The sequence below is a fragment of the Candoia aspera genome, chromosome 9 (assembly GCF_035149785.1).
Source record: "Candoia aspera isolate rCanAsp1 chromosome 9, rCanAsp1.hap2, whole genome shotgun sequence".
Classification (NCBI taxonomy): domain Eukaryota; kingdom Metazoa; phylum Chordata; class Lepidosauria; order Squamata; family Boidae; genus Candoia; species Candoia aspera.
The window spans coordinates 22,897,425-22,921,748 of NC_086161.1; the positions used below are offsets into that span (position 1 = coordinate 22,897,425).

Below are 24,324 nucleotides of genomic sequence, written 5' to 3' on the forward strand. Positions count from 1 at the left end.
CTGCTGCAATAATTAGTTCTGGCAGCCACAGAAATCAGCCCAGTCCGCCTCCAGCTCTTAAGCGACGTGAATCATCCAAGGCCCTGCAAACTTTCTAACAAGAAGTGCCAAGTTAAACAAAAGAAAACTGTAAGTCGCTAAAAATTAGATCAGGAAGGCCTGCAGAAAACTTCTCTTGGGGGCTGAAGGACAATCACATGAAAGTGCATCAGGTTCATGTGCTCTTCTGGCGCAGTCAGGCGCCAAGATGAATGGAAAATTTCCCCAGCTCCATCTTCCCACCAGTCATTTTGGCCGCATTCCTCCTCTCTTCCCCCGCCCCCCCCCCAGCTGCTCATTCGCAAATATGTCAAGGCTGATGCACGCACAAGCCACTTTTTTTCCCCGATGCTGATTACACCGGCCAAGAAATAAAATACACAAACAGTAATGACCTGCTGGTGGAAGAATGTTTGCACTCTGGAGATTATTAAACACAAATACGATAACGAAAGTTCATGCTGGGAGCGTGAACGTCCCTGCCCCTGAAAAGTGCTTCCCAAGGAAAACAGGAGGGGTGGTTAAAACAGGGCTGGGCAATCGTTTGCACCCCAGAGGCCACCCAGAACAGCATGGGGGGGCCGTCAGCTCCCCAAAAGCGGAATGGGTGTTCCAAGGGGCGGGGCCACAAAGCGGATTCGCCTTTCCCTTTCTCAGTGGGGGGGGGGGGGGACAGGTTTTCCTTACTCGTGTTAAGCCAAGCGTGTGTTTGCATCAGTCCAGTTTCTCAGAGTTTTTCAACTCAACCCAGAAATGTCTTAGCCAAAGCGGCTCCGTGAATTGCAAACCGGAAAGCAAAGCTCAGGGTCTGCGCTTTAGCCTCTCTGATTTTAACAGAAATAAGCAGATAATCCCTTCCATCAACCTAACAATTCCTTAACAGACCGTGAGTAAGAACGTGATTAGATGATGTGGTTGTGAAACGGGAGTTGTGAAACAGTACAACTCTTGAGAACAAAGGCAGGCTCCGATTTTTGAGTTAGCTCACCAGCCTGGCACAGCTTCCTTGCACTGGGTGAAACTCATCAAGGTAACCCCCTCTCCTGTGAGCTAAGGTTTTGCTGGATGGGCTGCAAATTAGGATCTTGGGCCAACGCCTGTTGTGTTTCCCAGCGCGTAGCAAAACTTCTCTCCGGTATGTCCTCCACCCACGAGAAACTTCTGCACAAGTCGAACAAGCAAAACGAGACACGTACCGCGTACTCAAGGCGCAGGCTGCTCCATCAGAGGTTCAAAGCAAATTAAAGCCGTAGGCATAAAAGGACTACTGTAAGGTTGAGGTTTATTACTAAAAAAATATTCGCACAAATATATAAAATGATTGAAGACAATTATAAAACATCCGGAGAGGAGACTGTAGAAAGAAAGATGGGACCATTTTCAGTGGAGGCGAAATCGAAGCATGTTTTAAAAAGCAGATGGAATATAAGTGCCGCAATTGTGCCAAGAACACACACGAGTGTTAAAAGGCTCCCTGGGCTCAGGCTCACCCACCTAGCAGTTGTGGGAAAGAGGCCGAACTCAGGGGGGTTAAAAAGCACTCTGGCTCATTAAAAGCACGCAGCCATGACTGCCACAAGTCCAAATCATTTGTAAATCATGCACTGTTTTTTTCCCCCAGAAGGACCGATGGAATCAGGCAGAGGCTGGTGCCCTTTATCCTTGTGCAGCCGGAGATGGGCAAGTCTCGAGCGGCAGATAAATTCCCTCCTGGGAGGCTGAGGAAGGTCTGTCTCCCAGGCGGCACAGGTTAATCTTCTTGTAGCACTAAGACCTCAGACAAGTCTTGCACCCCCTGTAATCTCAGGTTCTGGAGACAAGGGGGAAAAAGGGAACCAAAGGTCAACGTTTGAGACCACCCACTCACGTGCAAGCGGGTTCTCAGCATTGTCAAGGGCGCGAAAGAAAAGGTTTCACCAGCCGGTTAGCAAAGCCAAGAGATGCCGGCTGAAAGAATCTGATCGCCCCGCTTGACCATCACCGGAAATACTGTGTGTATCGTACTCACCTTTTCATTGGCCAAGTGCAAGAGGCAAGTGAACGCCAACGGGACTGACAGGTTCTTTGCCATCGTGGAGGGCAGACTGCAAGACAGAACAAGGAGCAGGACTCAGGCCGAGAAGCAAGGGTTCTTTTTTTCTTCTAAGTTTGAAGGGGAAAAAAACCTTTCTCCTCCTGGGTTTTCTAACTGCCCCCACCAAAAAAACCGGTCAGACTCGTTTAAGCAGAGACATCAAACGAACTGGTGCATCATATAGTTCGTTTAACCAGAAACAAGCCTCACCAGTGGCACGTGGGATCTCCTTTGGAATACAGAACAGTGTTGCACGTTGTTGAAATTAACCTTTCCATCTCCAGGACAAAAAGAAACAGCGCGATCCTAAAAGGATTTCAGGTTCTACCCTCGAAAAGGGCCCAGAATTTGCAATTCTTATAAAAATTTTGAGGGACCGGTTCTTCCCGGTTACATCTATCTGCCCCTTCAGGTCGGGCAGAAGAGGTATGTCGCGGGTCCCACCTGCTAAGGAGTTGCACCTGGCAGGACCCAGGAGATGGGCCCTTTCTGCCGTGGCATCCACCCTGGGGAACATCATCCCCCCGCCCCCCCGAGGTGAGACCAGCCCCGTCCTTGACGTCCTTCCGGAAGTCCCTCAAAACCTGGCTGTGCCAACAGGCTTGGGGGTCTCAGGGAAATGGTGATTTAATGAGGGGGCTACATTAACTACCTTTTAACAATAATATTACTGTTTTTAAATTATGGAATGTTTTTAAGACTGTTATTTTATGGTACGCTGCCCAGAGTCACGTCTTGTCAGATGGGCAGCCATATAAATATGACAGACAGACAGACAGATGGATAAAATGCAGCACCCAGGCTGCTAACTTATATGCCTTGTGTGAGATGGGCAGCCATATAAATGTGAACGATAAACAAATAAATAATAAACAGCTTGTGCAAGATTTGCGCTGTCAGCATGTGGCCTACCGTACTTTATGACCTTTCGTTCCAAAGAAGCTTGAGGCCAAGGGGATTGCCTCTTCCACCACGCTGCCCAGTTATCTGGTCAGCAGGAGAGCCCATTAGCAGATTCCCCGCTGTCCCAAACTGGCTTCGCTGCAAGGTGGAGAAGGCGTCTCCTGTTGGACTCCCAGGCTGTGGGAGGGTTAGGGTTAGGGTTAGAGGGGTGCATCTGGTCCCCACTCTCCCATCATGCAGGACAACAGCAAAAACACGTCTCTTTCGCCAAGGTTACCGCTGCTGATGGATCTGAATTCTGTCGATTTTAATGCGGGTTCTACCGAATTCACCATCGCGCGGTCACATTTTATACTTCGCTTTCTTGTTGCCAGCTGCCTTGAGTGCTCATATAAGCAGAAAGGCGGGGCATAAATGATTAAAGAAGCCAATTTAAAAAGCACCTCTCTTTCATGGCCGGACTTATTAGTTTTCTGCATCCACAGGGGGTCGGCAGAGCCGTGCTCAGGCCTGGCGAGGCTTGCTGATGAAATAAAAACTATTCCCCAGCCAAGAGAGAAATAGCCAAAACATATGCATCGTGTTGAAGGTTTCCCTGTAGGAGTTTGATTCCCTGTGCGTTGTCCTGAGCTCCACGGGGTGGGCAAGCAACGGCTGACTAGAGAGAGGACTGTGCCTTCCTCTCCGTTCCTGGCATCCTGACAGGGTCCCAGTACCCTGAGAAATACCTGTGAAGTAGGTCCTTGGTGATGCTGCTGAAGACCTTCTGGCTTGAGACCAACGAAGAGTGGATCTTTTTCTCTGTGCCTTCACTCTGCAGAAGGAGCATTGAAATCAAAGCAGTCAGATCACAGACCTTCTAGGCAGGACCTATTCTGCTCTTATTTCTGTACAGGGTCTTATTATACTAGGTAAAATTTTGCACAAACGCTAAATATTACATATGCTGCTACTAAAAAAATAGATCAAGCATTGAAGAGTGGGGTATGTACCAGCTGGGAGCCACCTTGGTGAACTGGTTGAAGTACCAGGCTAGGAACTGGGAGACTGTGAGTTCTAGTTCTGCCTTAGGCAAGAAACCAGCTGGGCGACTTTGGGCCAGTCACTCTCTCGCAGCCCAGGAAGAAGGCAGTAATGGCAAACCACTCCTGAAAATGTTGCCAAGAAAATGGCAGGGATTAGTCCAGGCAGTCTATCAGCCACTGCAAAAATATGCAAAGGCAGATGGCATTAAATTAAACAGAGTTGTGTCTCTGAACAAGGCTCTTTATGGGCCATAGAGATAGAGGGCCTCAAAAGTCTGATGGATACAGGTAGTCCTCATTTAGTGACCGTTCACAGTTAACAGTGGTGATGAAAAAGTAACTTGACAACCATACCTCGCATTTATGACCTTTGCAGGCCTGTAAAGCAAAGGAAAGCTGAAGGAAGATCATAAGCACAGCTGCCCATCCCAATTGTGGTCATGACACAAGGACTACTTGTCGTATCTTCCTTGCTCTCATAAGAGTAGCATTTCGGGTCCTGGACTGAGCACAACAATCCAGACAAGGCTTGCAGTATCCTAAAGAAAGGCCTCGAGCAATGAACGGGGAAGGTCAAATAAGGACCCAGAGCAATGTTTTTCAATCTCGGCAACTTTAAGATGTGTAGACTTCAACTCCCAGAATTCCCCAGCCAGCACAGAGATGTCCACACATCTTTAAGTTGCCAGGGTTGAAAAACACTGACCTAGTGAGTCCACAGCTAGGTGCCAAGAAGCACTTAACGGAGGCATGGAGGAAGGACCTCCCAGTGATATAAGGAAGCAATGAAAAAGGAAGTCTGAATAAGCAGCAGAGTTCTCAGTGGCATGCTGCAGACTGGAGTTGGCCAGGGAAGTAAATGGACTACTCTCTTCCACGCTAGAGAGTGTCAATCTTTTAATCCTGCCTACTGAAGCATGTAGGAACAACCCTGTTTTTAGGATGCCCTCTTCCCAACAAGGAAAACCTTGCAGTTCTTCTTTCTGCAAAGTGGTGATTGAAAGTGTGCAGCTAATGCCTTAAGAAGCAGAGTTCAGGGAAACAGAAGTACTTTTCTAGCATCCTGAATATTGCTCTGATCCTCCATGGGATTACCGGGACTGATTATGCATTTAAAAAAAACTCTGAAGCACTAATGCAAAATAGGCTTATTTTTACATTATAGAAATCAGCTTTTCTTGGTACGGAAATCTGTGAGCCCAGCATTCACACACCCATGCAGCAGAGACATTGAAGATCACTGAATCAAACTAAGCAGATGGTTCCAAATGGTGAATTGGAGTCTCACAAAGTCACCTAAGATGGCAAAGAACAGCACAACAACCACCACCACCACATTTCCCTCGTGTGTACCTCTTCCTCGGTCTGATTCTTTGGGACATCTGTCAAGAGGAGCCACATGGTCTGCTTGAGCCTCTTCATGTCCATCTTTTTGGCAGTTTTTGCATATTGAATCTCTATTCTGTTCACCTGGAATGCAAAGCTAGGCAGAGTTAGAAAAGCCACAATACAGGTAGTCCCTGGTTTAAGAACGAGTTCCGTTCCTAAGTCTGTCCTTAAGTCAAGTTTGTATGTGAGTCGGAACAGTTACTTAGCATCAGTTAGTCAAATGTCTGTCTTAGCACATAGTGTATATTTTACCTTTCTATGCATATAAAACACTTAAGAAACACTTCCAAATACACTAAAACATCTTATAATAATACAAAGTAGTATTGTGTATTTAACAGAAAAATTGTACTTAACTCGAATTTTTTTAATATAATAGTCTTTATGGCAGCCGGTTCTTATCTAGGAGTCACCTGTAAACTGTTCTTAAACCGGATACCTGCTGTAACCCAAGACAAATCTACAACTTTGCCTTTCAAAGCATTGTACCCCATGCAACCCCCTGGAGCACCTTATTTAAAATAAATCAATCTGCTTTCTAGAGGAATAAGCATCCAGAGTGAGAAAACTAATCTAGAACTAAGTTTTGTAACCTTTTGAGGCTCAGCCACCAGATTGGCTTCACTGTAGGTGGAATTGTTGAGTCCTTTGACATCTCCATCAAGTTCTGCATCATGGCTGTCTCCACCTGTAGGATTGGCCGTCATTTCAAACATCCCTCCCTGACCTATAAAGTCCAGAGTGTCATCCTCACTGTCAGCATCCTGAACAGAAAGGAGAGGAAAACAATTCAACACGAGTGCAGTCAAGTTTTAGAGTCCCACAATGTCTCTTTCTCAGTCAGCGATCTAAAAAAATTATAGCTGATGTGTCTTGACTGGTAAGTATATCCCAAAGGAGGAAGATTTGACAGAATCACAATAGCTGGAAGAGGACTTTTTAAAAAGGAATATCAAGATTTTTTTTTTACTGCTGACAAATGTTTTGAGCATCAACAACTCTTCCTTCATCAAGGACTCCAACTTTGCTCCAATTTGCCTATTAGTAGACATTGTTATATGCACAGCCAAAAGGAACCTGTAGTTCAAGAATTAATAGATATTATTTTAACAACTTCTGAAAATGTCTCGTTTTCAAAAGCCTTCAGACCTGTAAGTTACATGATCAGTTTTGTACTGAAATATTGCACAAGACTCCTTTGTGAGTCCTCCCTTTCAAGCTGCTGTAAGAAACCTGTGGTGCTTAACTTGCTGTTGGCCAGACTCATAAAACAGTCTGGCTGACTGGGCACCAAAAGAGCTAGAGTCCTGCAAAATCTGGATGTTCTCTGCTTCCCCATCCTGCCCTAAAACCATTTCCTCTTCCATTGCAAAAATTGAGACAACCCAGAGATCAGTCCCTAAAGCACGTAGTTCCGCTTGCTCAAGCCCTCAGCAAGGAAGATGCCAACCTGGTGCCCGGGAGCACCAACCTGCCTACAAAGACTTCTCTTGGCATCCACTAGTCACCTGAATTTTTCCAAAAAAGGTATTTTAATATAAACAACTAAAATAAGAAGCGAGCCTGGTACAAAGAAAAGTGCCACCCTTTAGCATGTCACTTGTTTCCAAAGATGTACTGTTATTTCCCAGATGGGCTGCATAGCAATAAAATGTGATTGTTGAAATTCAAACCATTTCAAATTTGAAATGCCCTGTTTCAAGTCCCAAACAGTTCTGAAGAACTTCAAATGGGCTGTCCTGGTCATCCATCCTGAAAGGGCAGAGCACTTTGAATTTGAAACAGTTCCAGGTTAGAATGTGTTTACACCCTTGCTGCGTAGGCATTCTGGAAATATTAAAATAACAGGTAGCTCTAAGCCTAGTTTTAATTTAGAAGGAGACGCCCATAAACAGAAATTGTTAGCTGGAAAGCATCTTGCAAGGTGAGTAGGCTGCTTTCTGGTAAATGGCTGTTGTATGGCTGACTATGCCACCTCCCCACCCTGGCAGCCATTCTGTGAAAGAACAACCCTTCTCCAATAGCAGATACTTTGTGGAAGTCCCACAGGCAGCTTTCCAAATTTCCAAAGTCCTCACTTAACAACCACAATTGGGACCAGAATTTCAGTTGCTAAGCGAAACAGTCATTAAGCAAATCAGACCAGATTTTACTACCTTTCGTGGTGGTCGCTAAGTGAACATGGTCGTTAAGCAAATCATATGGTTCCCCACTGATTTCACTTGCCAGAAGCTAGCTGGGAAGGTCGAAAATGGCGATCAGGTGACACGGGACACTGCAACGGTCATAAATGCAAACCAGTTGCCAAGTGCCCAAATTGTGATCACGTGACCGCAGGGACACTGCAACGTCATAAGTAGCTTTTCTCAGTGCCGTCATAAGTCCGGACTGTCACTAAAAAAAACACTGGTAAGCAAGGACTACCTGTATACTCTCTAGAGCAGTGTTTTTCAAGCTCAGCAACTTTAAGATGTGTGGACTTCAACTCCCAGAATTCCCCCAACCAGCATGATCATAGGTCACCAACACCTAACTTAGCATTTCAAACATACCATTTCTAACTGCATCAGGTTTTTTTAGGAAAGATTCCCCGGATGACCCCAGATGAGAGGCTTACAAAATTGGCAGCGCAGGGAACAAACCCTAACAGGTAGTCCAGTCTCCTAACGTCACCTGCCCGAGGCCATCTGGGGGACTGCAGTGAGGTGTCAGGGGTATGTGAAAAACACCTAAGTTTATTTCTTTCGTACACCAGTTAGATGAGGGTGGGCCAGGTGCCTGGAAGGAAGAACAGACCAGGGGAATGCTAATGAAGAAAAAGGCCCAGCAAGAGTTCCAGCACTTTAAATGCTGGTCCAAAGTTTACTGCAGCCTGGAACTTGCTGCTGAGTAAGTTTTATAGCATCACAGTGTTTATGCCCTTTCTTAATACAGGGCGATGGTGAAGCTGTTGGGCAGACTGGGAAGGCTGAAGTACGAGATGTTACTTGGCCACAGAACTCAGGGGACAATTTGGGGCCAGCTACTCCCGGCCCAGCTAACCTTTAAACGCCACCCCTGGATTACTCTAGCGAGCCTATAATGAGGGGAGACGGCCATGAACATCATCTTGAGCTCCCAGAGAAATGCAGCAATTATAAAGACAACAATGACATAAAGAAATCTTGGGAATACTGACTGACAAGGGAAGAAGTTGGGGTGAACACCACAAAGTAACGAAGCGGTCCCCGTATCTTGCTTACTAGCATCCCATTAGGGTTAATATTTCCTAGTTCTTTGCCTGCTTAACCCGGGCCTTTTATTTCCTTCCTCTTCCTCTATTTGTCTGCACGACATAATTTTTCTTTTAACGGTGCTCTGCAGCAGAAACCTCTCCTCTCATCCTTAGCAAAGGCGTCACATCAGAACCAGTCTGGTGTGGGGTTTAAAGGCACCAGCCTAGAAACCGGAGACTGCGAGCTCCAGTTGCAAGGCACCAAACCAGCTGGGCACGAAGCCAGCTGGGTGACTTTGGGCCGGTCTCTCTCCCCTAGCCCAGGAAGGAGGTGGCAAGGGCAAGCCGCTTCTGAAACCGGTGCCTGGAAAACTTGACTATAGTCAAGACTGGCTCAAAGGCACAACATTTATTTAGCCCGATGCTACATAACAATTCCTCTGATACCTGAAAATGTCTCCATGTCATGGATACGGAATATTAGTTCATTTACTGCGCAGCAATTCTTAAGGTTCTCTCCGGAAATCCAAACGAGGTGGAATTATTCCTCCTCCCTTTCGCCATGCTCAGGTTCCTTAGCACTGTAGGTAGTGATGCCTTCTCAAGGCTTTTCAATCAACACGGTAACGAGCGGAACTTCTGTCCGTATTATCAGCATTAAAATTCTCCTTTGTTCCATTAGCTATCCTACCAAAATCTTGCCGCCGCTGGCAACCGATTTTCAGAGCTTCCAGCCACCAACTTCAGATAAGAAGGAGCGGCAGTCAGCACAGAGCACACCCCTGATTTTTACCACTCACCTGCACTGCAGGACAGAAATTGGAGGTATCATTGGGATTGTTGTAATCATATCCTCCGACTTCATCCCCATCATCACAACTGGATGAACTGCCCTGCGGTGGCATCTTCCACAGCTGTAGAAGCAAAATAACTTGGAAGAATAAGGATGCCCACCACTAATGGAGAGAACTGATCCACTAAAGGGTGCTAGCTCACACGGAAAACCTCTTAGCCAATCTTCCACCCAGAGTAGCAGGCAAGTTTGAGGGTTCCCAGAATCCTTAACCTGAGCGAGCAAGCCTCACCCTGATTTTCGGTTTGAGGAACAGCCGGGTGAGGTCGTCTGGATTGTAATTGAAGTCTGCCGGCAGGGTGTTGCTTTTCTTGTTTTGGCTTTCGAGGGTAGACTTGGCCAGAGTCGTAGCTGCCTGTTTTAGAAAACCAGAAACCATCAGAGACATCCTCTACTAGGAATGCTACTCTTCTTTGGGCTTTATCTTAAATTACCCTTTGCACTGAGAATAGATTTGGTATGCGCACAGTTTCATTCATTCTCAATGCAAACGCCAGCTATAAATGGATCTCAGCCGGCAGGCCAGCCAGTAGCTAGACACACGTTTGGAAGGTGGCTGGCAAACCATGGCTGGGCAGGATAGGTACAGCGTATCTGACTAAAGTATCGTAGCAGATATTATTCTGTGCTCAGAGCCTGCTGAACCAAGGATCTGAGACGGAGGTAACGAAGGTCAAGTGCTGAAAGAACAGAAAACCTAAATCCAACAGCACGCACAATTTGCCGATTCGACAGTTTCTGTTGTGGCCTCCAAGCTGGGCTTAAATAAAACCCGGAGGAAGATACAGAGCAATGTTTGCAATATTGGCAACGCAGACAGCCCGCCCCAAACCAGGAACAAATTCTCCCTTCAATGTGTTATTGTTCCTCGATCAGGTGCACAGCAACTCTGCTTGCAAATCACAGCAAAATGCGTCCAGACGAGCTTAGGAGCAGAAACAGTTCTTCCAGACACTGGTAATATTCTGGGTTCTCCTGTAAGCTAAGAGATAGCGACTGGGCTTTTGTTGGGAGTCCAGATGGGGATCAAGGCCACGACTCCACCTGGCTGCTCACTGCATAGCTCAGAGCGGTGAGGGCAACGTGAGCACTAGGAAGTCCCACCAAGTGGCCAATTTAACAGGCAAGCCATGATCCCAAGCAGGATTGCCAGGAAGCGAGAGGGGCGTGCTGGGCGTCTCTTCTGCCTAGCAATCGATTTCTCACCATAGGAAATCAGGACATCGACCATCTCCAAGCAAGGCTGCTAGAATGGGGCACAGTGGAAAGTTTCCCTGCTCCCTCTTCATTCCCACAGCCTTCTCAACACCGAGGGCAGGAGGAGAGGACAAAACGCAGAACGGAAGTGGCAGGGGTCTGTCCACAGGAGGGCAGTATATACTTCTGGATCTCTGGCAACTGATGCAACCCAAAGAGAAACGTCCAAGATAGCAGCTCAACCTTTAAGGCATTTTTTCTGCGCCTGGCATAGTTTAGGATGCTCCTGCATAAAGTGTGGGATCTGTATGCATGCAACTTCCAAGAACTTTGGGTAGTTTCTCACCAGGAGAAAATACAAGACATGCACTTGTTCTCTGAAGAAAAACTACACATGCATATAGGTAGTCCTCGTTTAGCAACCACAATTGGAACCAGCAATTTGGTTGTTAAGCAAAGCAGTCATGAAGTGAAACTGCTACTGTGCTTACGATCTTACTTCAGCTTTCTTTTGCTTTCCAGACCTGCGAAGTTTGTAAATGCGAGGAGTGGGCGCAAAGTTACTTTTTCATCACTGTCGTAACTGCGAATGGTCGCTAAATGAGGCAGTCGCTAAATGAGGACTACCTGTAAACATAAATTCTTGTGCAAGAAAAGAAGGAGCTAATTTGGGCCACCAATGGGTTCATCAACAGTTAAGTATGACATAAAGGCAATTACCATCTTCTAACGCTGTGTGCCTTATAACCCTTGCTATGCTTTTTAGCATCTAGAAAACCTTACAAAAAAGTTAAAAACCTACCCGCGTTTTGCGGAAGTGAAGTTCAAACTCAATCTCCTCGTCAAAATTGATCTCAAACACTTTCTTAATTGTTTTCCTTTTACTTACTCTCTCTGAGCGGGCATCACCTGTGCAGATGACAGAAGACACAACGCAACGTGATGGGAAAAAAGGCAGCGTCTTGCTGTGCCACGGAGTATTAAGTCCTTTTATTTGTTAGTGCTGCTGCACGAAGACGTGGACAGTATTGTTTTATAGAAGTAAACTTCTTCAGTTGCCTTCAAGCAGGCAGCACAACAGGGCACTTTCAAAGTAACTGAATATTAGGCGTAGCTCTAGCTCTGACTTAACAATCCTGGTTGTAGGATGAGAAAATGAACAATTAGAGTGGAAGTATTGCAATAAATATTGGAAATGCAACTACTACAAATTTATCTATATGTCATTGTTAAGCAAAGATGGGAGATACTGCGTTGCCATTTCTATTACAGAGTGAGACATTAATATATACATTACAGAATAGGCTTTTCTAAACTGCAAGCAGTATCATCCAGAGCAGAGCATTATTCTGAAAAGGAGTGTGTGTGTGCATGCATGCGCACATGTCTACAGTGCTCATGAAGGAGGAGGAGAAGAAAATAGTAAAAGAGGTCAGACTTGAACCACAGGAAAGGAAACAGTAACAGATAAAAGATCATGGCTATTCACAAACTTAAGAGATGTCACAAGAAGCTTCGATTGCTTAACTGCTGACAACCCCTCCCGACCTCTGTCCGCTATACCTTTATGGCCTGGTTTAAAACGCCAGTGTTCTGGGCCTGCCCACAGGGAGATAACTCCGGGGCTGAAGTAAGAGTACTCGCTGGGGTTCATGGACAGTTGAAGACACAGGGACCCAATATCCCCTTCTCCCACAGAAACCAGGTTTTCCCTGTAAGAAACAGATTTAACACTAGTTTTAAACGTCTGACCGTTGCGTCATTACATTTGTCCTATACAATGTTTCCTCATTAACATGCATTTTTACAAATGTTGCTCCTGATCATTTTTTAGTGAAGACAACAAGCAGCTGTCATTAACAACTTCTTAGGCGCCCCCGCCCCCCCCCCCAAATATTCCAAAAACGGCATACCTTGAACTTCCTGGTGCGATTCTGCACGCCTCCAGCTTTTGGGAGAATTCCCCAAGATCTCTCGCCGTGGTCTTGTCTAGAACGTCAGCATCAAAATCCTCTTCCATTCTATCCTCAATGAACTCCTGGGGGTCATTATCAGTCTCTGCGTTGATATCAAATGCCTGGTCACTCTTCTTGAATTTATCCAGTAGAGCGGAGACTGACTGAACACAGGACAAAATGTAAAGGGGGAATCTTTTCTCAGAACGGCAGTTAAGCTAACCATGCAAGTCTAGGCCCTACAATATTCCTTGCCCACCCAAACAAGGGAAAAAAGTCGTTACAGAATAAGTCATGATAAAGCTGCAAAAAGCCAAAGGAGCTTTATGATATTCACACTTAACTGCAAGGCAGCAGCTGTCTTAAGTTAAGCATTTAATAATAGAACTTGAAGAAACCTTTAGAAAGATTTGGTAAGAAACCAGGTAGCCCACAATAGGACGGCATCTCCTGGATATAAATTAAAAGAATGCTGAGCTCCAGTATAAGATCACTCTGTGAACATCTTTTGATATAGAGCAACAACCAAACTGACATACCTCGTTATGGGTTTCACTGTTCCACTGAGTAAAGAGAAAGCCGGTCAATGAAGGGCAAATGGCAGACTGTTCAACACACCGTAGAAGGATGGCTAGATATGACAGCAGAAGAGGGGAACTCAGCAAGAAATTTGAGATTAAAAGCTATTAAAATCTCATACGTCAGCAAGCTCTCCCATCTATGAAGGTCCTTGTCCTATAATTGAAGTAGGGCATCAGAACGCATTTCTTTCCTGTTTTCTAAGCGGGGCTTAGAATTTCCTGAGATGACTTCCTGCAAAAGAGGATAGCCCCTTTCCCAGTTCCGGAGTAACAACTCAGAAAAAAATAACTCTTGAAGGTAAAACTGAAGATAGGCACCAGAAATAGCTGAGAGGACTATATAAAATTGGCTTCAGATACTGTACTGCAGAAGACCAACTTGCCTCTGAAGTTATCTGGGTGGGCAGGATGCCCTGTCCCCACTACAGAAAAGGGGTCTTCAGGGTAAATCCAGTGTACTGTTCTCCAAGCACAGAGCCAAAGTAGAACATACCAGTGCTGTCCCTGAGGGCAGTATCCTGACAATATGGCCCCTAATCCTTGGTGTGGACTATCTTCTGTAGCACTTTCCTGCCAGAAGACACTTTGGCCAAGGCATGCAAGTCAAGGTCGTAATTTATTTGTTTTATTTATTTATTCATCAAATTTATCACCGCCCATCTACCAAAAGGGACTCTTGGGAGTCCCTCTTGCCTGAGGAGGACAACCACAGGGTGTTTACCCCAAAGCAGCTGCATTCCCAGTAGAGTGGGCCACAATCCTCTGTCGGACAGGTTTACTCTGTGCTTCGTAGGCTAGTTTGACACGTTCCTGAATCTACCTGGACACCATCGCAAGTGAGGTTCTGGGGCACAGGGTATGTTTTCGGAAGGACGCTAAGATCATCTGTCTGAGGCTCGGCTCTTCTGTTCTCTTCAGCAAGATCTTGACAGTCTGCCCGGAATCTGGGGTCGACCATTCCTCCTAGTTTGGACCAAACCTCACACCGCATGCTAAGCTGTGATCTGTTGCCTGGGCTCACGCAACGTGCTCAGCCATGAACTATGCAAACCGCATTATGGTTTACTGCAACGTACAAATCAGGTGTAATGTGGTTTGATTTTGTCTAACAATAAGTTAAAACCTGCCTGCGCTTTGTGGAAGTGAAGTTGCATAAACCCAGCCCCTCAGATTTATAAATCCTGATTAAAACAACCATGGCTTAGTATAATGTTTGAACTCAGGAAAAGCAAGACTAGGCCTATACCACATATTCTTGTTTTTAGCAGAACTGTCTCCTACAGGCAGCGCAACCCATTCAAGTTTGTTACCCTGATTTAAAAGTTTGAACGTTATTAATTTGGAAAGGGAGCAGGCGAGGAAAAAGGAGGGTGACCCCCAGTAATTTCTGTGAACTGCATTTAGGCCAAAGGTTACAGTGGGAAACATGGAGGACAACACAGATCTACATGATTCTTGGCCTTCTTGCACTGTGTCAAGAAAGACACACTCAGAATAGACACCACTGTAATTGGAATAGTCTGCTACCAATTGTTCACACCTACATTTTAAATCGGCCACTTTCACATGAGCAGAACGTGGTATCTCAGAAGTCACAGACGAAGGCAGAGGAACGACCGTGGAATCAAACAGGACTTCACTGAGATAGCTGTGCGTGTGAAGTGTGGTGAGGAACACACCAGCCGTGCTGCAATCATCAAAAGAGGCGGCTGTTCTTTGCAACACGGGATCGCTCTGAAGATAAAACCAGGAGAAAACCCATGCTCAGATATCACACCGAAAGAGCTGGCAGCACCACCGCTCGGCATTCGTTGCTTGGGCCTGGACAATTGCCCCAAGAGCAATCAACACAGATTGCCCTTCTCCCCTCCATCGCAACAGAACCCCTGTTCTCACGTCATCAAAATTCTTAATCACATACAAAATAGACATGAATGCGGTTAAAATTATATATAAATATGCCTGCCCTTTTGGAAACACAATGGCAGCGTGAAAATGTATAGTTATGTATACAACTGAAATCACTATGATTGGTACCGCTTAACGGGAGACCTTTTCTCTCAAGGAAATAAAAGCAAAGAATTCAAAATGCATCCTTTACTGCCAGCACAGTCAATTAAACATTACTGTCGCTTCTAGAAAGCAGACAATTATTTGTCCTATATGACCCTAATCCCAAGATGGAGTTTGAACTGCACGGTGAAACCTCTGGGCTAATCTGTGGATTTTCTTGCTTAATAGAAGAACATCCCTGGGAGATCAGAACATCCCTGGGAGATCAGGCTGAGATAGTCCAGCATCACCCAGGACCCAACCAGCCACACTTAGGAAGCTTCTCAACATCAACAAGTAAATCAGCTATTATTCAAAGTCTGTATTTCCAGAGGTGGCATCAAGGGATCAACCATTACTTCGCACTATCTACAAGCGTGACGGTGCAGTGTGAATAGACAGTGCAGCTTGGGAGCTACGCTCAATATGCCGACAAAATCATGAAGCTTTTTGGCTTCCCTACCAAGGTTCACACATTAGACAGTAGATATTCCTTGGGACGGGCCTTCCAATGAACAGGAGCCCTGCACAATAAACTTCCAAGCTCATGTGTAGTCTGTGTCTAGGGAGCCCATGTTTCCCCTCATAGCCATCCACATCTAATACCTGTGGATGTCTAATCAGTGGCAGGACTGAGGAGCCCCGTGACATCAGGGGGAGGCTGGCCTGACCGCGTGGGTGTTACATCTCTCTCCTTCTGCACTTACTAACTTTTAATGATAGTAAGGGGTAAAGAGGGCTTAAGTTACTGTTCACCCTGCCCATAAATGGGAAAATACTGTGGTCTACGTCAAACACAGAGCCCGTCAGATTTAAGAGGAGCAGAACTGCATCCTTTTCACCACAGGGAAGCCATAAAATTGAGTCCGGAGGTGGGCGATGTGGAGGCGGGTTGCCTCTTCAATGGCCAGAAAGCCAGAAAGCGCCATGACTGCTGAAGAGGAGAGGCAGCCTGCCCCTCCACTGCCCATGCTTCACACCTTGTTTCTGCAACCAGTCTTGTGGAAACTGTAAGAGCAAAAGGCAACGAAAGGGGGACAAACGCCACCCTCACAGAGGTCTCACCTCACACTTGCGATCTGCCTCAGAGACAGTGATGTTACTCAGATTTTGTTCAATGCTTTTGTACAGATGTTTCCTCTCGCTGGGGGGCTTCTTGGAATGCTCCGAACCTCCCTCTCCTTCACCTGCAAAAGGAATGTCCGGGGCCCTGAGCGGAAATTTTCAGCAGGACCTTAACGAGGGCTTGCTGCAAATGGTTCCTTGTACCATTTTAGTGACAAAATCCAACAGCTTGGCTATTGTTTTTTTAATTCACTCGTAAGAAAAAATGCTTTCAAGGAAAACTCATTATCCAAATTATGGTTTGGGCACCATGCAACACTAGCCTGAAAAACGATGTTGTGCCTGTTAACAAAGATGAAGGGACCCTCCAAGATCAGCACGTTGAGTTGTTCCTGGATCCTTCATGTGTACCTATGTCATTCCTTGCAAGGAAAGACTAAACTTTTCTACTGCTGTTGCTTTTCTGCTGCAGAGATACTTAGCAAAGCCTCTCTCCTACATCCGAAGTCAGTAACCTGCGACCACACCCTTGCAAGCAGCCCAAACCCTTATCGAAAACGGGTGGCGCAATTTCCTCACTTTGAAATGGGAGTGCACATTGTTGTGCCGATCTTAAGAACCAGCTTAACGTAGTTAAAGGAAGCAGAAAAGGAAATTCCCCCTTAAAGCTTAGAAACTCCTGGGCCCTTTATATTCACAACACAGCCCATCCCTTTTGCTTGCAGTCCAACCCAGTCTGGAGCTGGGTGGTCCCAGGCACCCAAAGGTTTCCCAGTATGATCCTTGATATCTAAGCACCAAACTCTTGCTAAAATAGACGGTTGATCCAATTTGCTCAGTAATGTTTATTGTGACCTGCTCCATGCTTAGATTATTGTTCTGATGTTCAAATAAGCAAAGGAGATGAAAAAATTCCTACAGACATGAGAGATGAACCTTAGGGGGAGGGAAGGGGCTTCGAAGATCTGAGCTACAGTTGTAATCGAAATTATTCAACCCCCCCTTGCAAATCAGGTTGATTGTCAGAATGTACAGACTTTCAGCTGTTTGCAACGAACAAATCAAACAAAAGCAATTGAAATAGCTCAACACAACGAATGCTTCAAGTGGTCTCCCCAAAGTCAACTGAAAATGCAACTGATCATGACTTCTCCAGTCTCAAAATTATTCAACCCCCTGAATGGAATCCATCACAACAGCACACGTACAGTATGCAAAACAGGTGTCATCTCAAGCACACCTGATGCAACTAATCAAGGGCTCATTAGTTGCACCAGGTGTGTTTGAGCCGGAACACATGAAATACCTGAACCGGCCAGGGGTTTGCTGACTGTCCTGTTTGACTGCATGTTAGAAACACAGTACGACTAAGTCAAAGAATGGTCCAGAAAGGTAAGGGGAGAGATCATCGCCCTTCACAAACAGGGAACAGGATACAAAAGGTTAGCGAAGGCCCTGAACGTTCCTAGAGACACCGGTGGAAGCACAGTTCGCAAGTTCACAGTTGAAGGAACAGTGGTGACGCTGCCTGGACAGGGCAGAAAAGGAAGCTGTCAGTGGCTGCAGCCAGATTTCTGAGAAGGCAGGTGGAGAGAACCCTCGAGCGACTGCAAAAGACCTGCAGCAAGACTTGGTGGCAACAGTGGGCACGGTAAGGCGCGCACTAAACACAGAAGGTTCCCATGCCAGAACGCCAAGACATGCACCACCACTGACCCAAAAGCACAAGAAAAGTTGGCTCCAATATGCTCAAAATCGTACCAATAAGCCACAGACGTTTTGGGATTCTGTTCTGTGGAGCGATGAAACAAAACTGGAACTTTTCGGCCCGATGGATCAGCGGCGTGTCCGGAGGAAGAACGAAGCGTACGCTGAAAAGAACACTCTGCCTACAGGTAAGCATGGTGGAGGCTCGGTGAGTATTAAGCGCTGGAGATGCTTGCTATGAAGGGGTTGAATGATTTTGAGACTGGAGAAGTCATGATCAGTTGCATTTTCAGGTGAATTTGGGGAGACCACTTGAAGCATTCGTTGTGTTGAGCTATTTCAACTGCTTTTGTTTGATTTGTTCATTACAAACAGCTGAAAGTCTGTACATTTTGACCATCAACCTGATTTGCAAGGGGGGTTGAATAAATTCAGTTACAACCGTATTCCAAATCACATGCTCGGTCGACAGCGTCAAAAGGCCCACCTGTGTTCTGGTTCTTCTCGGGCTCTGCAGTTGCAGAGTCTCTGCCCAGGCCTCCAAGAACACGGTAAACATCTGCATGGACAGCATCAACTCTCACCGCGTAGATCTTTGCACTGGCATCGAGGGTGCCAGCTGCTACCTGCCAAAGCAAAGGTAAAGAAATGGGAGTAAACCCCAACCTAGACAAGAGTTTCACGAGCCTTTTTATCCCTGTAGTGCAGCCTTTCTCAACCTTCTGACCCTGGAGGAACCCTGGAAATATTTTTCAGGCCTCAGGGAACCCCTGCATATTCAGGCTCAAATATAGGCCAGAAGTTACTAAATTATTGTATTCATTTCATGTGTAGGCCTGTACATATCCATGAACAGTTTTCTTAAAGAAGAAACAAAGAACGAACCTTGCCTCTTTAAGGTGAAGTTGCCTGAATCTGAAATCTCCAAGGGAACCCCTAGTGACCCCGGCTGAGAAACCCTGCTTTCGTGTGTTTGAGTAATGGTCAAGAGAATAGAAGCAAAGTTTTTATTCTTGGCTTTCTCTATTCTTCTCTGCCTGTTCACCTGAAACTACGGGCTTTCAAAACCAATGTGGAAGACCTGCTGAATTTAGAAATAGCGTCAGGAACGTAAGCCATTGTTTTCGTATCTCAGCAACAATTAGTTTTTCAGTCTTTCTTTGGATACGGAACAGCCCTCAGGAGTCGAGAATAAAGAATGTGAACAAATCTACCCGCCATATGGTGGAGGATGGCTGATCTTCATTTTCTAGAGCAGTCTTCCAGATGGGTTTGTTCCATAACTCCCACAATCTCTGGCCAGATACTGGCCAGGTGGCTGGCCAGGTATTGGAGGGGGCAAGTTCTTCCGAAAGGAATGTAATCAAAAGGAAATGGTTGTTTTGTGCTGGTCAACCAGTCATCATAGTCTTTCCAGCCAGTCATCCCTGCCAAGCAGTAAGAAAGATAGCCCAGCATTTCCTGTAAATGTTCTATACATCAAAGGAACCAGAATCAGGAAGCATCCTGACCTTAAAGTTGGTGAGTTCAGAATCTTTCTGCTTGAGTATTTCAGTCATATAGTCAATGAGATGTAAGCCAAATACATTCTTTGTGGTGATTTTCTGGGGGAGAGAACAACAAAATTAAACAACAAAAAATTGGGGGTGGGGAGAACAATAATGTTTAGAACAATAGCTAAAACTGTGTGTATCACCGAACTCCAAGATTTCAGCAATCTCATCTCTGAAATACCAAGCAACAACCCTGAGATTTTGGATTTGGATTTCTTGCCTAAAATTGGGTAGCACTGCAAACAAAAATATCAAAGGTCACCAATATTTAGGATTTTAAGCTAACAACACAATACTAACAAATGTAAATGTCAGAAGCCCTGCCATAGGGAGAGAGAGGGCAGTGACTTAAGCTGGATATTCAAGACTGCAGGCCTGGCTTTCTGGAGATCCTGCTAGGCCCTTCCTTGCTGTGAGATCTCATTACATGTGTCCGTATCCTTTAAGGCAAATCTTTTCAGCCACAAAAAAGTTGAAAACTTTTGATTTATTGATTTAAAAAAAACTAAAACATTTTTTTGGTGTAGTGATGAAGGTGCTGGACTAGAACCCAGGAGACTGGGAGTTCTAGTCCTTCCTTGGTCATGAAAGCCACATGCTGACTTTGGGCCAGTCACTCTCTCTTAGACCACCCTACCGGGAAGTTGTTTTGGGAAACAGAATAGGAAGAGGGAGCATTACGTGCACCGCCTTGAATTCCACAAAACAGAAGTGGATATAATACTTAAATAAATATTCTCACGAGTCCTGCAATCAGGCCAAGAGTTAAAAATTTTGTGAACTCTCATGAAACACACAGCCCTAACACTAGTAACTCTAAGTAGTTCTTCTGAACAGGTGTGGGCAGTGACCAGAAATTGAACTCACATTTTCTGTCGAAAGCTTGATGCATGTGGAGTAATGATCTGCAATCTGAGCATTGGACAATTGTGGGAGCGCTGGCAATGATGTCTCTGCCTGCCTACAAGACAAACGCAGACACAGGGACATGGATGAGGCACATCTCTCTTTCCGTGATGTTCCTTTGAACTTAGAGCAGGAGAACATTTCTGTAAACCAGTCTTTCTCATGGCTGGTTGGGGAATTCTGGGAATTGAAGTCCACACATCTTAAAGTGGCCAACACTGAGAAACACTGCTGTAAGCTTATCACACTTAGCCCCACCCCCTTACAAGCTTCAAAGCCCATCCCAGCCTCCACTGTGTATTGCATTGCAATTACGCAGTCACTTTCCTGGCGGGGGGGGGGGGGATTATTCTTACTTGCTAACGGGAGACTGTATGGACAGAGGCGATTCAGCGCTGAACTGTAGATCGACAACTCTGGAGCGCCTCCGCTGCTTCCTCTCCCGTTCATCATCGTTCTGGGGGCAATTCTCCAGCACTGGGGTGCCAGAGGCGCTGAGTGGTTGTCGTCTCGTGCCAGGGGACACAAACACGCTGTCAGAAGAGGCCCTTCCTCTGAAGCCAGCAGGCGGGGGTGTTGAAAAGCTCATGATCCCTAGGAAGAAAAACACAGCGAATCAGACTGATGTTCCAGATCCTCCACAACCAGAGGCTGCTCACCTGTAGGCCCTGCAGAAAATGCTCAGCAATCCTCACTTCTGACAAGGTGGGCTAGGGTGCTGGCATTGAGCAGCATCTGGAAAGGGACCCATGCCCATCCCTGACCTAGACACGTTTTAACAGGCTCGCCAGAAAACTCAGTTCCTGTCATGAGCACCGTTGAGCTGAATGCATCAGCACAACGGCACACATAACAATACCACGGAAACAAGAGCAAGGCGACGCACAACAACAGACACAGACCCCGAGGAGAAGGGAACGACCCCGGCCAGAAAATCCAGTCAAGAGAACACAAAGGGGGAAGAAAGAGCGACAAAGACAGGGCGGATCACGAGAAGCTGTCAGCAGGAACGCAACGGATATCGCCCAGCTGAAAGCAATCACCGGCCGGAGGAAGAAACCGATTATGAGCGAAGCCCGGGGCACCAGCAGGGGCCCCGCGACCCCTCACCTACCGGCAACGAAGCATACAGGACTTGGGGGGATGACACAACCCAAGGTGGGGGGGGGGGGCGCTGACCGGCGCGGGCTATTTAAACCCCGTACCGGCGCGCTCCCTTCACTCTCAGCTTTTTCTAGCTATGCACTATGCTGAAATAAACCAGAACCTGATCTTCCCTGAATTAGTGTCTGTGTTTTACTCAGTAGTAGGCAGCGCATGACAGTTCCGTACAGAGGAGCTGAAGATACAGAGCAGCCATTACAAAAACGTTGGTTTAACTTAGAAAGACAGGACGGGATGAGATAGAAACTCAAAAGTGCCTCAAAAGGGAGGGAGGGAAGGAGGGACTCTGAGGCTTTCAAGATCCAGTTATTATTCCCTATAGTAACAGAGTTCCAGCAGTTGTTATGGGGTCTGTTTCCTGACCAGGCCTACCTTGAAGAGCTAACACTGAAATGTCCTTTCCGCTAACCTTCTTTCCCTCAGACCGACCCGTGAGATTGCTCATTTAAGAGAGATGGGGCAGGTTGGAAACTTAGTTTAAGAAAAAAGAGAACATCACCTGTCGGGTTTCAGATCAGTGGAAGGGTGTACCAACTGCTTTCCCTATGGAAGAGCATTTCCCAAGGTTTCTGCCCCCAGGATAAGACAGAATTCTCCTCCTGCCTGTTACTGGGTTTTGTCCTCCCAACGTGCTGCTGGTTACTATTGTTATGAATCATAGCTGGTGGCTTTTGTTTTGCCTTCTCTTTTTAATGCTAGAGTTCCCTTGGGTTCAGGCAGCGTACAGGCTAATTAAACAGGTCAAGATGCTAAGCCGTAACGTGGGCCGGTGGGCTGCAGCCTTACGCGGCGGGTACACTCTTCAGGCCGTTTATAAACCGCCGTTCACGGCCAACCGGTTTAGGGAGTAACGGCACGTTTTTAGGAGACGCTCAGAAGTTTCCCCGGAAGGTTTGAGAATCTTCGGGCGGGGACCACACGGGCCTCGCGGTCTGTTCACTTTCACCGCACGAGCAAGGCACGTCATTTCATCCCCCAGCACCGCCTCGCCGCTTCCCGTTCAACGCCTCGGCGCGGAAGGCGGCCGAGAAGAATCTACGGCGGATGCGCCACAGACACGCACGAGCCGCAATCCGCGGCGACCGTGCCGGGAGTCGGAGTCCCCACCGGCGGGCGGGACCCGGCGGGCAAGGCAGCTGCAGCTGCGGGCGCTCGGCCGGCCGCCCGACGGACGAAGAGGAGCCCGACGCCCACGGGACAACCAGACGCCACTCCGCAGCGAGGCCTCCCGCGCCTGCGCACTTCCTCCCGTCCAAACCGCCGCTGCTCTCCGCCCGCAGCCGCTCCAATCGCCAGCCCGGCTCTTGGCCAATCCGAGAGCGGCTGCATTCCGCCGCGCTCGGCTGCGCCAATCGCAACGGCCACCCTCCACCCAGTTCGGCTTCCCCTCCTCATTGGCCGCCCTCCGCAGAGGCGACCAATCAGCGCGCGGCTCCCCGCACGACGTCTCTCCCGCCCTTTTCCCCTTCGCCCAGCTTCGTCCCGAGGCCGCCGCTGCCGACTTCGCCTCAGACGGGACTTTTGCTTCTTCATTCCCGTTTGGCCCGCCCGCCAGCGCCCCGCTCACCGGAGCTCCGGGGACCAGTCGCTGCCGCCGGCGGTCTTCAGGCGAGGGTTCTCTCCCCGCCCCGGCGACGCCGCTGGTTTGAATCCCGCCGCCGTCCCATTGCGCAGGCGCCGAAGACGCATGACGCCCTCGCGCCAGGGGCGCCTGAGGGGGGTGGGCGGAGCGCACTGAAGAGCGGGCAGGGAGGCTGCCGGGAGCACAGAGCTAGGAAAGGGAAGAGAAGCCTCGCCTGCGCTCGCGGACCGGGAGCGAGGCTGCGCCCGGGGTAGGATTTGCGAGGAGCAGCCCATAAGTGGCTTCCTCGGGAGTTCGTTTGTTGTTTTTTGAAAGGGGAAAATCTTGGGGGCTTTGCAGAAAAAAATAGACAAGGTTTCCAAATCATCGGAACTGATAATCAAAGATCTTTTCCAAGCCAAGGCAAAGAGAATCCTGGCAGCCGTTAATATATAACAATGCCAGTGCAGTGCAAGGACCGGTGGTTTGGCGGAATCTAGTAAAAATACGGTATCTCAGATTGCACCTTTCAGAATTTCTTCCATTCTGCAATGACTCATTTTCCAGTATTCTTGAGCTTTCCAGTGCGGTATTGCCACAACATATGACAAAAGATCCAACCTGCTTGTTACCCTGAACTCTGTACTTCACTGCCCCAGAATGTAAAATTCAAGTAGTCCTCGCTTAGCGACCCCTTGTTCAGTAGCCATTCGAAGTTCTGATGGTGCTGAACAAGGAGACTAACCTCTGGCCCTCAAAGTCGCAGCCGTTGCGGTGTCCAGACAGTCATATGATCACAATTCGGCACTTGGCAATCAGTGAACAATACAGCAACCAAAGCTGTTTTGCCCTCCTGGGGAGCTGAGCACCTTGAGAAGGTGCTGAGCGCTCCAGGTCCAAATTGTTCCCAATCCCTAGTTAGGACATTGTAGGAGGAGAGATCTGTTAATTTTGGGTAGCAAAACAACAGGAGCCTGGTAGCACCTTTTCCAGCTCACAGATTTTATTAAACAATAACATAGCCAGAACCTTGATCTCACCATCATGGCCTCTGTCTTGACTTTTTTTTTTACCATACGCTGTGGA

The 24,324-nt window shown here is 47.1% G+C and overlaps 1 protein-coding gene across 1 annotated transcript; it reads right to left on the reverse strand.

Moving 5' to 3' along the window:
- Window positions 1-1,304: 1,304 nt before the first annotated feature.
- On the reverse strand, window positions 1,305-21,102 carry NCAPH (non-SMC condensin I complex subunit H). Its single transcript, XM_063311565.1, has 17 exons — window positions 20,870-21,102; window positions 20,475-20,568; window positions 19,566-19,658; window positions 18,542-18,680; window positions 16,348-16,469; window positions 14,775-14,964; window positions 13,189-13,280; window positions 12,608-12,813; window positions 12,258-12,406; window positions 11,497-11,603; window positions 9,730-9,852; window positions 9,445-9,558; window positions 6,024-6,194; window positions 5,395-5,511; window positions 3,745-3,830; window positions 2,048-2,123; window positions 1,305-1,849 (listed from the first exon to the last, which is right to left on the reverse strand). Exons 1-17 carry the CDS (start codon window positions 21,100-21,102, stop codon window positions 1,790-1,792), a joined length of 2,172 nt encoding a protein of 723 aa, XP_063167635.1. The 3' UTR covers window positions 1,305-1,789.
- Between the last annotated feature and the right edge of the window lie 3,222 nt (window positions 21,103-24,324).